At 41.0% G+C, this 16322-nt stretch overlaps 1 protein-coding gene across 1 annotated transcript in view; it reads left to right on the forward strand.

The window, feature by feature from the left end:
* LOC140233506 (1-phosphatidylinositol 4,5-bisphosphate phosphodiesterase gamma-1-like) overlaps positions 1-16322 on the forward strand; it is a 97929-nt gene that overhangs the window by 80945 nt on the left and 662 nt on the right. The window contains exons 20-32 of the mRNA XM_072313625.1: positions 2840-2962; positions 3597-3774; positions 4344-4418; positions 5061-5164; positions 6047-6198; positions 7253-7407; positions 7959-8055; positions 8589-8804; positions 9882-10030; positions 11223-11340; positions 11892-12050; positions 14237-14325; positions 15230-15432. Of these exons, the coding sequence (XP_072169726.1) occupies positions 2840-2962; positions 3597-3774; positions 4344-4418; positions 5061-5164; positions 6047-6198; positions 7253-7407; positions 7959-8055; positions 8589-8804; positions 9882-10030; positions 11223-11340; positions 11892-12050; positions 14237-14325; positions 15230-15432 (1818 nt within the window). The remainder of the gene's footprint in view (positions 1-2839; positions 2963-3596; positions 3775-4343; positions 4419-5060; positions 5165-6046; positions 6199-7252; positions 7408-7958; positions 8056-8588; positions 8805-9881; positions 10031-11222; positions 11341-11891; positions 12051-14236; positions 14326-15229; positions 15433-16322) is intronic.

Below are 16322 nucleotides of genomic sequence, written 5' to 3' on the forward strand. Positions count from 1 at the left end.
GATTTACAGTAGGATTTACTTTTCGTCCGCCTGGCAAGTACATGAAAATGCTGCAAATTTGGTCATGCTAGAAAATGGATGCATATACGTCTACAAAACCATGATGGTTTGGAGATAGAGATATATAGTGCTCCATGTTTTTCTTGTTGTACAGTCAGATAGAGCTCGCACTATGCACCAGCACACATTGTTATGAAAATAAGATACTGGTAGCCCCACCACCATTTTAGATTTTATAATTACATGTAACGGGGAGAATTTGTCATTGTTCACATTCAACCAACTCTATAAGAGTGTTTACTATTAAAGTGTTATAGTTAATAACTTGGCCATTTCTGCACTTTTCAAAAGAATTGATATCAGCATGCACAAATGAGCACATATACGTATACTGTAGTCTAGACGTCACTACTAACAAATTGATGTTGAAACTTTCTGAACACTCGACTAACCATAACTCGAGGGATTATACGCTGTACTAGTTTGCCCTCAAAATATGCACTAAGCATTGGCTACAGGGTGGTCCAGGAGAGATTTTAGCATGTCACAGTAATACATTGACTTTGATCACCCAATGTTCTTTAACCCATTGAGGACTGACTGATTTTGCTATAACACACATTTCCCATAGACACTTGCCCGAGTATACATGTACTCGGGACTTTTCTCAATGGGTTAAAAAAAAAAAGAAGAAAAAAAAAAGAGGCAATATTCTGAGCACCGAACATCGATGACAGTGCTGAAAATAAGAAATTTGCCTTTTGGGAAAAGGGGGGGGGGGGGGGGGGCTAAGGTGACACAAGAAAAGAGTCCCGGAGCTTGTAGGGCCCTCCATTAGGCCAAGGCTCCAAAAGACATTGTACACTCAAGGCATGCACTCAGTGGCAATACATTCTATTCATGCACCACATCAATTTTTTTTTCCTCCATACAACATGCTAAAATTTCAAGTTGTGGACCACCCTGGATTATCTGCAGCTAGTCTATGCACACAGCCATTACTGAGGTGACAGAGACACCTGGGCCCCATTTCATAAAAGATATTAGGCTTATAGCAACTCCCGCTTGAATGGCAACTTTCCATGGCAACAGCCAATCAGGAAGCTAGATTCTTGTCGTAACCATGACAAGTACCATTCCAGCAGGAGTTGCTATCAATATCATTTTTTTTTTTTTTTTTTTTTTTTTTTTTGTGAAGTGGGGCCCAGGTAGAGAAAGAGTTCACAAAAGTTGGGGCAGCGTGGACAGTTTTCTATCGAACTAACGAACAAGGAGTGATGATAACCTTGCATCAGATGCTTCGTTTTCCAAGGGTCTTGCTTTACATTTGTGACCCTGCACCTCAAAACAAACAAAAAGTCGCCAAACATGAATTTTAGTTAAGACCATATTCTGAAAGAGCAGACTTTAAGCTTTAAAATGATGTATAACTCAAATCAAATGGACTCACCTAACCTATCTAAATATTGGAAAGAAAGCACAAACTCAGGAAAAGTGTGAACTGAGAAAAGAGGCTCTGAAGTACAGTGTCTATTCAAGCGGTTAATCTTTACCAAACCGTGCTGGCTGTGCGATGAATGGGACAAAAAACAGGAAGTAAACCACCAGAGTAACAACAATGAAAGGATTATCAGATTAAACTGAAATTAAGCATGCCTCATTAACACATTCTGTCCATAATCAATGCCATTTTTCAAAGCAGTAGCACTATCCCTTCGAAAGTTATAAGAGTTGAAAGTGAAGAGTGTGGACAAGGTTTTTCAGAAATGAAAAAGGGATTGTAAAGACACACCTAATCACACTATTCTACCAAAAACGTTCGACATAAACTGCTAAAAAAACACACTTTCCTGCCCGTTTTATGATACCAAATTTTAGCATAATGTAAAAGAAGACCCGCTCTTTCAGAAAATATGAAAAAGTCAAGTTCGGCTAGGTTGACCCATTTCACTTATTTTCAGTCTTCACGCAAAATCAGTGTGTGCGACTTTATGTGCGTTTTGAGGTGCACGGTCACATTTGGACTGATAGTGTGTGCAACCAGTCGGTAGCATTTTTAAGACTCAAACTTGATGTAATGTTAACTCACAGTAATTACCATGGTAAGAACAGGAAAGATTTTAAGCTAGATCGCTGTTGCTGTGGTGAATGAGGTTATCAAATGTAGCAAGAAATATAAATCATAATCTGAATGAGCTTTTGGCAAGAGTCAAACCAGTGCAAAGGGAAGGATTTCTAATTTCTTTAAGTGGAAGTAACCAGCCAGGATTGTATCACTTGCTGCACACTGAGGCAAGCTGTAAAATGCTCTTTATAGGTATGTAAATCATCACATATGAGTGCCTTGTAGTAGCTTTAACAGAAATTTTTGTCATACAGTTGTGTACTTATTTGCTCTGACCTATATTATGTATGTTCACTGCTTTAGAGTTGTGATATATTCAGGCTTGTTGCAGAGGTAATTTGAAAATAAAGAAAATGCATAATTGAGATGAGATAAAGTATGACCAAAAAGAAAACTTAATGTTCCGAGCTCAATTTAGTATCGTGGCAGTTTTGTTTAGTATGCAAATTATACTGAGAAAATATTAAGAGGAATTATGAAAATCTTGATAAGGTACATTGTATTAATGAGGGTGTAATTATAAAGACAGAGCATGATCGTCATACATGTTGAAATATTGTACTATTCAAAGTATACCCAGAAGTTATGTCAGGGAGTGTAAATACGTTAGTCATCTTGCAACAGTTAGTAAAATGGTTTATAGGCTGAACAGTGATTGTGATGTCACTACAAGAGCCATTGCCTGATTGCCCTGTATCGTTGCCGTGGTTACAGATGGTTCCACAGCCGACTCAGCAGGCATCAGGCGGAGGAGATGCTGAAGAGAGTTCCCCAGGACGGAGCTTTCCTCGTCCGGAAGAGCGAGAGGGAGAATGACGCCTTTGCCATCTCATTCAGGTACAACCGGCCCCCTCCAGGCCCATTGACTAACGTTACTTTCAATTCAGGAGTGTATCTCATCTCCGAAACCGGTCTCTGCTGTTGTACCTTTACAGGGTTATGATTGTTTTAGAGGGGAAGAATGTGGGAAGAAAGGACTTCACATCGTAATGATCATGATATTTTGAGTGTTGAGAACCTTTTTTTTTTCATCCCCAAAATTTATAGGCAGATTGTTAAGCGCAGTGATGGCATAATGTGTTGCCTGAAAGCATACTTGAAAATGATATAATCTTGCATGGGCCAGCAGGGAATCTTTATAGATAACTCTTAAAGTCCATTTTCCCTGGAGGTGTGTTTCTTCAATCCCATTTTCATGCCATGTTTTTTGTGATAATTAACATCAGTCACGACGACCCACTCTGCCTCCAATCTGGGCAGCATTTCATGAAAGTGGTTGTCAACCACCGACAACTGTTTTAAGCTACAGAAATCCTTGCATCTCATTGGTTGTGAGCAAAATCACTGACAAAACACTTGATGAAATGCCCCCTAGCAAGCATCAAAGGATGTAACAGTGCAGAGGTACATTGCAGGTGTGGCTTAGATTACCTGAGATAATCCCTGTTATTTCCCTTGTTCTCCTTTCCAGAGCTGAGGGTAAAATCAAACACTGTCGCATCAAGCAGGAGGGGCGACTCTTCACCATCGGCAGCGCTCAGTTCGAGAGCCTGGCGGAGCTGTGCAGCTACTACGAGAAGTACCCCCTCTACAGAAAGATGAAGCTCAAGAGTCCGGTCAACCAGGAACTCGTCGACAGGCTGGGAGGGGTAAGGATTGACCCCCATGGTGGTAGTACCCTATATCTGATTTATTGATTTCATGATGGCCGCATAATAGACTCAAGGTTTGGGGCACTGTCTGTATCCATAAGTTTTGTAATGTACTGGATGGGAATTGGTGTTGAGGCACCTGCTCTTTTGTTTAATAGCTCTTGACCTTTGACACAGGAATGCCCAGGGATCAACAATGGATTCTATTGGAGCATTGTGAAAGACTGGCAGGGATTGATTGCTTTGAAGACCTTTATTTCAGCTAAAGTTAATAAATTAATCTTTTACTTCGTGAAGGCCATTTGATAAACTTGGTGGTGGTGATCTTGAAGTTTGTGGTTTTAGCACTGTAGTTCATCTCACTGAATTGATTTTAATTTGACATACGTTTTATAATCTCTTTAACAATTATTGTTCAAGAATCTCGGTCCTTACATACTGTGAAATCTTCTGTAAGTTTGTCATACAAACTTGTAGCATCAGGTAAACACATAAGTGCAATGTGTAAAGGAAGGTATCTTTTAAGTGCTGATGTGCTTTAAAATGAACCGTGTCAAATTCCACAGGATGTTGATCCGGATGATGACCCCATCTACGGACCAGGAGGCATCTACATGGACCCCAACCAATTTGTGCCCAAGGTAAGGCTCTCTCTCTCCATTCTTCCTCATCTTTTTTTGCTTCTCCTGTTTATTTATTTCCTTCCACTTCCTCCTCCTCTTCTTCATCTTCACTTCTCTTCATCTTCTTTCTTTTCTTCTTCTTCATGTTCTTCTTTCTCTTCATTTTCTTCTTCCTCTTTTTCTTTCCTTCCTACTTGTCTTTCCTTCTGTCTTATCATTCCCTTTCCTTCTGTTTCTCCTCCTCCTCCTCTTCCTTCTCCTCCTCCTTCCCCTCCTCCTCACTCTTTCTCTTTATCTACTTTAGATTGTTGGGCGGAAGTAAAGAGCGATATTCCAGTGCTAAAGATTGAATACCTGAATATAAAAACGACCCAAGTCTAAATTTGGCTTTCGTCTTTGGGACCCTTTATGAAGTCATGCCAAGATAGGTAATCAGTCAAATGAATCTTTTACATTTAAATAGATAGACATACACTGTAACATTCTACCAACTGAAAAAAAAGCAACACATTTTGAAAATCAATGATTTTTATTTTTTTCTAAATTTTCTGTAATGGATTTGGGTTGTTTTTGTAGTCGGGTATTCAATTGCAAAAGGCAAAGAAAGGGAACAAAGACTGCTGAATTACGAGGGATTTCTGTTTTTCTTTGTTCCTACAGGTGACAGTGAAGGCTCTGTACGACTACAAGGCCCAGAGGGAAGATGAGCTGTCCTTCTGCAAGCATGCGATCATCACGAACGTAGACAAACAGGACCACGGATGGTAAGAGATCTCCAATCTAGCTGTCAGTTGGCATGATGTTGTCCCTAAGATGGGGTTGTTATCAATATGGCATGTAAGACCGTCCATATGATATCATAGTGTTATAAACAAGCTACCTCAAAAAGAACCATTGATATGAAAAAAAAAAGAAAAGAAAAAAGGTTTGTGTTATTTCACACACATAATCTCAAAATGCATTGCTACCATACGTTTAAGTTGTCTCAAATAGAAAGAGGGAAACCAAACAAAGTGAATATTGAAAGGTTTACCAAAATTGGACATGAAATGAGAATGTTTTTTGAATTTCAAAGGTTTGATATTGATCACATCCACATTTATGCAAATTAGATGGGCTAATAATTATGTTGCCTGGCAACCCTTCCAGCAGTTTGAATGCAAAATTTTTTTGCAAAGAACGCTTTTGGCTGATAATTTTGCAACTGCAAAACCGTCCCTCAAGTTCGCCCAGTGCTACATTTTTACAACAGAATAAATAGTGGCCAGTTCTCAGAGGCAGATCCAGGCATTCCGTAAAGGGGAGGGGCAGCCTTTATAAAATTAAAGGGGGGGGGGGGGGAGCACGCCCGGTGCGCTCCGATCCCCCCTGGATCCGCCACAGAGTTCTAATGGTATATGAATACCTGTCATGGTTGTACATGTATCTTCGCTTGTTACTCTTCCATATACAGGCATACATGTACATGTAGCTCCTAGATTCATAGTTCATCCATAATGAATGAAATCGTGCCAGATGACATTTTGGTGAAAATTTGCCATTTTTTCAGAGGTTTCTGAAGATGCTGTCATGACCGCAGTTTTCTTATGAATGCCTCAATTTACATGTGCTAGTAAAATTGCAATGGTTCCACTCTTCCTCCTAAGGTGGAAAGGAGACTACGGCGGCAAGAGAAACATGTGGTTCCCGTCAAACTATGTAGAAGAGGTCACCAACCCCCCTAGCGACCAAGGTCAAGATGCCACGTTGCTAGGCAGCCTGCAGAAAGGAGCTATCGATATCACGGGTTGCAGTGTAGGTAAGTGAGCATGACTAGTTGACAAAGCGTGGGAGAAAAAGAAAATTAATGCTGAAATAACACTTAACAAAAATTACATTTTCTCCATGCCTTGAAAATTTCTTGTTGCTTAAAAGTCCAGTTTACCTTTGAGAGCAGTGATTTTAAAAATGTTCAGGATATCACATTTGATGCATATGTGGAGATCTGTTGTATCACAAAACATCCTACCATATAAATTTTTTGCAATAAAGCCTAAAATATAAGGAGATATCAGTATTTTTCTCAATAAACCATAACTGTAGCCAGTTTAGTCTGGAAACATTCGTATTATAAGTATTGTTCGCATTTTATGTATTCAACAATACTTACCATCCATTATACGGATTATTCGAAGAAAGTTATGGGCCATGGGATCAGCGGGCTAAAGGTCAAAGGTCAAGTGAAAATGCTCAAATTTGTGAATATTGCTCTCTGAAACAATTTAGCCATCCAAAAGAAATCTGGTTCAAAGAATGTATACACATTCTACATATTTGAGAATGTGCCCAATCATGGAAAACTGTCACTCACTCTGTCAAGATGTACAATACTACAGACCTATTGGGAGAATAGTGTGATATGGCAGAGGCATACCAGTCACCATAGCAACATTTCTATTTTGGGTTTGTTTGTTTTTTTTTTAACTGCATAGTCAACATTTTCTAAAAACAGTGTACTTTGCAGGTATTTTTACCAGTGTGATAGAATATGCAAATGGACACCATGTCCCCTTGGATGCCCTTTGATAAGCTGCTCCACCCCTCCCCCAAGTTTGCAATGTTCTCAAGTAGAAGTCTGCAAGAATGTGTTGAAGATGAACTTGCGATACTCAGGTGAACTTGCAATATTCAGTCGCATTAAAGCTTGGGTTAGTGTCAGGCAATGCAGGGTGCTTGTTTTGAATTTGTATGTTTGATGTGCATGTGTGTGTGTGTGTGTGTGTGTGTGTGTTCTTTCTGCTTTATCCTGTTGTAGTTTTCTAATCATCATACACCCGATGTCACAGTGTGTTTTGTGCCTTCATGTTGCCCAGAAATGATGCTAGGGGTGAGGACAAAGCAGCAGTACGTGTTCCGCATCATCTCCCCGACCCAGCGCAACCCCATCGACGTGGCAGCCACTGACCTGCCGGAGCTGGAAGAGTGGATGCGCTGCATCCAGATGGCCTCTGTCAGTGCAGAGGAGAGGGTGAGACCACATCTTGAGCCTAAACCACTGATCTCTAAAAGGATGTACATGTATCTGGATACCTCATAGATCTTTTACTTTGATGCCATGGCGCTGCCATCTTACCATGCACATCACCCATATGTTTGTGTGCGCAGAGCTCACATCACATGATCTTTGTGACAGTCTGTGCTGGAAAATGTGTGCAATTCCCCATAGAGTGTGCCTGGTAAGAATATGCGCGGCATTAAAGTTCTATTTTTATATTGAAATGGCCTGAAACATAGCAACCTATTCCCTTTTTTTTCATAATTACAAAATGAGTAATTTAATAATTATGTATTTGATAACAGTCAAAGCAGTTTGACCTTATTGGACCACAAATTGACCTTTATAATAACTTCCTGGAATTTTGAAGAGGGTTAGTGGAACCAAGCTAGGTTTATGTAGTATCACAAGAGCAACCTAAAAAATGCTTTCAAATCTTTGTCCCACAGTGACATGGTCATGGGACACACATGTCTCTCATCCGCTAATCTTCTAACCATATTGCTGTGGACTGTTTTTAACAGAGACAAGACGTACAGAAGTCCGAGCGCAGGCTACGAATTGCCAGGGAGTTCTCCAGGCTCATCGTCTATTGCCGTTCCGTTCCCTTCACTGAAGACAGTAAGTTTATGTCAGATTCCCGTTCCCTTCCCTTCGCCGAAGAAAGTATAGCTCATACAAGATTCTGAGCAAGTGAGAACACTGTTAGAGTGTGAGGTCTCTTGAGTCTCTGTGTCAGCTCAATAGTCTACACAGAACTCGCTGATAATTTTGCGCACAGATATCTTCGTGAATGCCAGTTAATCAGATATTATTGCGAGTTGAGAATCTCGCACTTGATGGTCTTCTCATTGTTGTGAAAATTTGCAAAAAACGACAACAACCCAAATGTTCGGAAGAAAGTGTGACTTCTCAGGCAGACTGTTTTGTTGAAACATTCTTGAGATGAGAGCGAATCAAAGTCCAGATGACACAGTCACAGCAGGTTGTGTAGTCTGAGTCACTATCAAAGTGTAGATGTGTTCATTTTCACAGTGTGGATTATTCCCTTTGATGGGGTGAATGTCACCCTTAATTGACAGTCTCTCTCGTCATCCATGCATACAGTGAGGGTGTGATATATAATTCCATTGCAAACTTCTTTGCCTTCGTAGGGATTCCCGGCAAGTACTATGAGATGTCGTCGTTCCCGGAGACCAGGGTGGAGCGCTACATGCTCCCCGGCAAGTCAAAGATTCTGCTCAAGTACAACAGGATGCAGGTGAGCCGGACGTACCCCAAGGGGCAGAGGATCGACTCCTCCAACTACGACCCCATCCCCATCTGGCACTGCGGCTGCCAAATGGTCTCCCTAAACTACCAGACCCCAGGTAAGGAGCGAGGCAGGATCTCCCATGGGAGAGACGAGAGAGTCCGATGTGAAAGCAGTGTGTGTGAGATTAGTGTGAACAAGTCTCCCATCCATCACCTGCGCCATTTTCATTGTATCTACTTGCTGACTTTGAGCTAGAATCTCAGTATAGCGTAAAAGTGGATATTTCTAATTGTTTATATTCATTATTTTTTTTTTTTTTTTTGCACTTGGCTGGGTAAGATGAATTTTGTGTGATCTTAATTCCACAGAATCAGAACATTGATTACTGGGACATATGGCATGCAAAAATATTTGCATGCTTTTGTTTTCACGCTAGCTTCTGGTTGTGTGAAATGTGCAAAATTTCCACACTGCGAAAATTTACACTTTTACAGGATTTGCTGATTTTTCTTTGTTCAGTTTACATATTTGTGGAGCATCTTTTTTTTTTTTTTAATGTTGGTAATGAGCAGGCAGAGCTTTTGGACCAAAGTGTCCACTTTCCATTTCCACCATATTTCATGTCAGGGTGGCTTCTGATGCAGTAATAACCTGTCTATATCTGTAATCAAGCTTTCCACTCGAGCTGAAGCTGTAGGACATATTTTGATAACCCTGGTCTTTTAAGTACTGAACGTATATTCCAAATGCTTTAGATGTGAACAGATATGGTCAACAGTGTCAGTCTTAAAAATCATGTCAAATATGTGTAAGACTTTATTGCACACGTTGACGTACATTAAAAAAAGAGGAAGTTATTTTTGCGTAATTGTTCTTTTCATTTTGTGTACACATTGAGAGTGATTGTGTGGATTCCATAAATGCGTTCACGTGGAATCAGAAATTAAGATTACAGAAAGAAAAAAAACCAAAAAGTTTCAGGAAATATTTTGAGAGAGAACACAAAAATTTTATTGGTTATCAAAGTTGACTTACTGCATGAAAAGTCATTCATATTTGGTTTAATGTCAGCTCATTACTACACATAGCCCTGTTCTGACTCCTGCACCATAAATGGCATGTAGCTGAGAGTTTGTCGCATGTTGTGAGTGAGTCTAATTGGTCATTTCACCTTCATTTGCTTCCCTTCCAGATCGACACATGCAAGTCAACGAGGGATTGTTTGCTCTGAACGGTCGCTGCGGCTACGTACTTAAACCAGAGTGTATGCTCGACAAAAACTTTGATTCCTTCGACAAGAGGACATTGATGGGTGTGGACCCCATTCATCTAACAATCACAGTGAGTTACCATGGCAACAGCAAGGCCACAGCCAGTCAACAAAGAGCATGTCAGTTGCTGGTACAGATATTGCAATAGCAACCATTGTGGATCAAACACATTTGGATGCCCATATGAAGTGGGTCTTTCCCACCACTCTTATAATTTTCATCCTGAATATATTCCTAGGACATAACCAGCAGCAAGGAATTTGGTAATTGCACATACAGTTGAACCTCTCTTATCCGCCCCCCTTTATCCGGATCTCTCTATTATACGGACGCAATCTCGCCGTGATTTTTTTTTTTTTTTTTTGTAATAATTACGGGAGGAAAGGGGGCTTCCCAACTCCTTGAGAACTCCTACAAAAACACACATGAATTACATATTACTTCCAACATTAACATACACCTCTATTTTGGGGTCTGTTACTGAGTGTAACAATGAAAAGGTTGCAGTATACACATTACTACATGTGGTACTACAATGGGCTACATCAGTACATGTGTATGTATATGTACATGTATAAAGCATTGAGTCTCCCGTATCCGGCCAAATCCCTTATCCGGATGAGCCCCGGTCCCAACTTGTCCGGATACGAGAGGTTCAACTGTATCACCATATGAATAGTTTGCAGCATTCCAGTCTTCAATACTTAGGACTTATGCCATCAACCTTGTGAGGATCATCACATTGTTTACTAGTAGTTGCTCCAGTGTGTGTGTGTTAGCAATCTTTAGCGCAAGATTTCTTTTGTGTGCAGTACCATGCATTGCTGGGGCAGACTTGCATATGCTGCCTAGATATTAAACCATTGGTAGCAGTTTTTAACCAAAGGTTATTGTAGGCTTCTTGTATGAATGCAGTCTTTTCAAATTGATGTTCATATCCACTGCTTCTTCCAGCATGATTCAGGTTTGTTCATATTGATGTGAGAGTCTACTAAAGCTCTGGTGCCATGTATGATTGCAAGATATGGATAATCCCCCACTCAAACCATTATGTGCATATAGTACACTGTATCTAAGTGATGATGTCACAGGCTTTTCCTATACCTTGGCTTGGAACCAGGTGCGAGCATGGTAAGCAACAATAGCATTATTGATAGAATACAATATTTGGGCCAGGTGAGGTTGTTTAAAACCAGTTTCCATGGTGATGAATGGCCACGACGTCACTCTGTGGTACTCTGTTTACCCCCCTCCAACCCTAGATCATCTCAGCGAGGCACCTGCAGAAGACCGGCCGTGGTATCGCCAGTCCCTTCGTGGAGGTGGAGGTGGTTGGCGCAGAGTACGACAGCGGCAACAAGTACAAGACCAGCACCAAAGGTACGTCGGGTCCTGTTCTCACACTTGATGTGAGACCATTTATCCTCACAAATACTGCCGAATACCATCCCCTCTCCCCATCACCCCATGACCATCCCAACTTCCAGCTGAAACTCCAAGTGACATATTTCATGACCACAAGTATACCTTATAGAAGGCTGCAAAGTATGCGTTTTAAATCTCATTTAGCCCAAAGCACTTTTGGATTAAACCAAGACTAGCCAATCACCTTTAAGATGCTTTGATATTTCAACAGTCTTTTGTCAGCGACTAAAAAACACAGATCTGTATGCAGCCACCTCTGTATGGCTAATCCGAGAACGGCCTTAGTTCAGTGAGAGTTGATACATGACTTTTATGTTGTTTCTCATGGTCTTACTGTGTTCATAGTGGCTGATGAAAGAACAGTCCTTTGCTATTGAAGGGATCATGATGGTATTCATAATTGTCTCACCATTTCGAATGCAATTGCTTGTAGTAATACTATGATCACAGAGGGATTCTTGTCAGCACATTAGTTTTAATCATCTCCTATTTGACCCTCCACACAGCCGACAACGGCTTCAACCCGGTCTTCAACGAGGTGTGCGAGTTTGACGTGACCAACCCCGACCTGGCCTTCCTCCGGTTCGTCATCCAGGACGAGGACGTGTTCGGGGAGCCCAACTTCTTGGGACAAGCGACCTACCCGCTCAAGGCCATTCGAACAGGTTTGTTTGTTTCTTTCAGTTTTCCATCTGAGAAGATGGCTGGATAGCCCACAGTCAGCTGCACTAGCTGGTCTTCCATGGGGTTCAGTTGGATGTGAAGTGGGACCACTTCACTGAGCAACGGACCCTGCTCTTTGCGATAAATGAAGCAAGATCGTTTATTTGCATGAGTTGTGACCTTCTTACTTGCTGGACCTCCATTTTATGTCCTAATCAAGGGACTGAGTATAATTATACACAACAAAGCTCGTTTACACTCAGAAATCGAACCAGGATCATTTTGATGTGGGAGCAGATGTGCTACCAATTGAGCCAAATCACTCCCGGACCGCAGGCATGGACACTCCCATTTGTCCCGTGCACTACAGACGAGCCGACTGCTGTGAAGTAGCAGACACCAGTTCAGAGAAAAAAAAAAATCCTTATTTCAATGGAGATGTGTTTGCAGATTTGCAAAATGAGAAAAGAATTCATAAAACCAGTTACCTACAATATTTGATGTCCCTGTATTCATGCCATGTCCACCCAAGCCGTAAGCATGTCAAATATACTGGTACCAGTCATATCTACTGATTAATACATACTTGACCAGCAAAAAATTCCACTTGTGTAATACAATATTCTCATGAAAGCAGTTAATCACGACTTCATTATCGGATATGACAAAATCTCTTTTGTGTACTCGGGAAAATTGTAGTTGCATCGGACCAATTAGAATATCTCTAAACATAGACAATAAGAGGACAAAATGCAGTCAGCAGTTCATTGAGGACTGAAAGATTTACGAGCACATGTGTAAATATTTTCATTCAAAGAATAGCTTTTTTGTCAAGATATCTCTTAAGGATGACATCGAGAATACAGTACCTAATATGATGTTGACTTTTAGTGAGAATACAGGTTTCATGTGGTCCGGAGCAACACTGACAAAATGATCCGTGTTTGTGTTGCAGTCATTTTTGTCAAAGCAGACACCAAATTCAATACATACCAAAGGATGCGAATCATGATCTGTGGCACTTTTTAAAGGCATAATTTACCATTTGCAGATGAAACAAAAACCCAGCATTCATGCTTTAACCCTAAAAGGGCCGAGGGGGGGGGGGGGAATCTGCCCCCCCTCGACGTTTCGCGCTCTAATTCTGTTACGCGAGAAGGCCTCGTCGCGAGGCTTCTTGACTTTGTTTGTTCAAGTCTCGCGCAACTTTTGAGACCAAATTTGCGATGTCCGCGCGTACTTTTGGGAAGCCACGCCCATTTTTGTAACAGAATGTCGCCCCAAAACGGGCACAATTTTGTAATTTTGTGTACATTTCCTATGGAAAACAGTGCTCTGTCGTGAAAGTCATAAAAACCTGATTATTTTTACAATTAATCACTTTCATTGATTAGTTTTGTGCAAATTATGGTAGAAAAGTTGTCAGTGACAATTTCCAATGAAAAAACAAAGAAAAAACAAAAGTTGAAAAACAGAGAAATACATAAGAAATTCTGAAAACAATAAAATACATAAGAATTGAAATGAATTTTGGAAATTTTTGTGATGTACAATTGTTGACTATGCTGCAACAGATTTACAGACCAAAAATTAGACTCTCAATGCTTTTAATTAGGCTTGAGCTTAATTTGCATAATTAATTAAAATTAGAAATTTATTGTTTCAAAAAATCTTATGACACAATCTTGTAGATTATGACGCAGGTCTCACGCATGCAAAATTTCATCGCGATCGCGCCACCGATGGCCGAGAGCTCAGGGGGGGGGGGGGGGGGCGGAATCCATCCCCCCCCCCCCCCCCCGAGCATAGCCAAAAAAGCCCGGCCCCTCTAGGGTTAAAACAGTTCTAAAGTATGAGTCAGGGATAGAAACAACCACTGTAAAAATTTGAATCAGTAAAATCGATGTCAGGTATTGTTAAATATACAAAATGTGAACGACAGTTATAATAAAAATGTTTCCAGACTAAACCGTGCTGCAGTTACGGTTTATTGAGGAAAATACTGATATCTCCTTATATGTATTTCAGGCTTTATTGCGAAAATTTTATATGGTAGGATGTTTTGTGGTATAACAAACCTTTGTATATGCATCAAATGTGATATCTTGAAAGTTTTTTTTAAAAATCACTGCTCCCAAAGGTAAACAAGACCTTTAATTATGTTATCTTTCTCTGGCCTCCTACTCAGGGTACCGGTCTGTGCAGCTGAAGAACGGCTTCTCAGAGGAGCTGGAACTGGCCACTCTCCTTGTCCACGTGGACAGGAGAGTCATCGGGGTAAGTCCTGACACCCCGCCACTACCCAATCTCGGCATAGGGGTGTAAAAACTTCACCAACATCAAGAGCACATGATATTGTGCTCAGAGAGAAAGAGAGAAAAAAGATCAGGAGTGGTGGGATGGGGCAAGAAAGAGAAGATGGGTTTTTAAACAGCTAAAGTAGATGGATGAGGTGGGTAAACAACAAACAACTCTGTAGACATGATTAACAATTTTGCCAGAGTTAAGACATGGCCCCTAAAACTGAAAAACAAAGAAACACATTCAGCCTGCATCCATGGGCTTGTCTGTGCATATGTGTGGTTTATTTTATATGGGAGCTGGATGAAATTCTTTTTGCATAACTAAGATGAACATTGCAGTCCTTTCGAAAAATTCAAAAATTCTGCCTGCATCACTCAATGGACATGTCCATGCGTGCATTTTTGTGGTTTATTCAATATGGGAGAGAGATCAAAGTCTTTCTGCTGAACTTTCATGAACATATCAGCATTGGCAGCTAGATTTGTAGCCAGTTACCGATACAGTAAGCAGCAGGTGGTCGGATTAGTGGATTTGGTCTAAACTCAGTAGGGACAGTCCAAGGCATTATCTCTTGTTTTTAAGGAAGTCAAATTTTCTGATAGATATGTTATGATTTAGTATAATGTGAGTGTACCTCTCGGTGTATTTGGTAGTTTGAATGTGTAAATGATATGCTATGATTGAGTATACTGTCATGAGTGTACCTATCGGTGTATTTGCTGTTAGTTTGAATGTGTAGAATTTTTTTCGTGTGTGTGAATGCGTTTGCCAGTGAGATTTGTGTGAAGGATAAAATACTGATATTCTATGGTATGTGTTTAAGGAGCACACGTAGATTCTGACCCCCCAACTCTGGCCACTGACCTGTCCCCTCCAGGAATGCGACGACAGCGACCTCTACGCCTCCATCCAGATCTTGAGGGAGCGGACGCGGGAGCTGACCGCCGTGGTCAACTCCATGGACAAGGCCGGGGACTCCATGGCCCTGGCGTCCTCGCCGGAGTCGGACGCGTACCGCATGAAGACCGCCGAGCTCAACAACTGCCAGGAGGCCCTCTTCAACCTCCAGGAGAAACGCCAGTGAGCCCCTCTCCTCTCCCTACCCCCTCCCCCAACCACCCCCCTCTGGAGCCACTTGTCGCCTAACTTTTGCCTAAACTCTGTCCGGTTCCATGACATTTGCTCCTGTGGCAATTGCTCCCATGAAATATCTGCAAGCTAAGCCACACATAAATTCTACCCACACACATAACTCTAACCCTAATCCTAATCCTCATATCAAACTAAACCCCAAACCCTATCACAACCCCAACCTTAACCCAAGTCCTTGGAGAAAATAAGACGAGAGCAATTGTCGCAGGAGCAAATGTTGTGTCACCACTCTGTCCATATTTAACCTGTTTAGGACGGACTGATATTGCTACATCGCGCATTTCCCATAGACACCTGCCCAAGTATGCTGGGGTCAAAATGAAATATTAAAGTTGGTGTTATACAAAAAGATAAGTGCACTAAAACCAACATAATGGAGGAAATTTCAGTAAGATTGAGAGAGAATGCCAGAAGTTATGAAAATTCAAGCTATCACCTATTTCCATAGAATTTGAATAGTGACGTTGGTCACAAGCAAGCACTGCCTTCATCTTACAGTGTATGCTCCATGATATTTTGCAAGTATAACACCTTGCGAATTGGGGCTTGTGAGACAATTTTGCGGGTTGTTAAGATATGCAATCGAGAACCACAGTGCTGAGATGAGAAGTATTTAAGTATCATCCCGTTTTCAACAGAGAACTTTGTGATTTCCCACCTTGGAGAGGGTATACAGTTCACTTGTGTTATAGGGAAGGCAATACTTTTGTGAGATGTTCATTTCAAGCATATCAGTGGACTCCCAAATTCACCAAAAAACAAACAAACATTGAGATCTGTATGTACGGCATATACAGTATTCATTTAGGTGAGGTGAT

Source organism: Diadema setosum, chromosome 9, assembly GCF_964275005.1.
Source record: "Diadema setosum chromosome 9, eeDiaSeto1, whole genome shotgun sequence".
In the NCBI taxonomy this organism is placed as follows: Eukaryota; Metazoa; Echinodermata; class Echinoidea; order Diadematoida; family Diadematidae; genus Diadema; species Diadema setosum.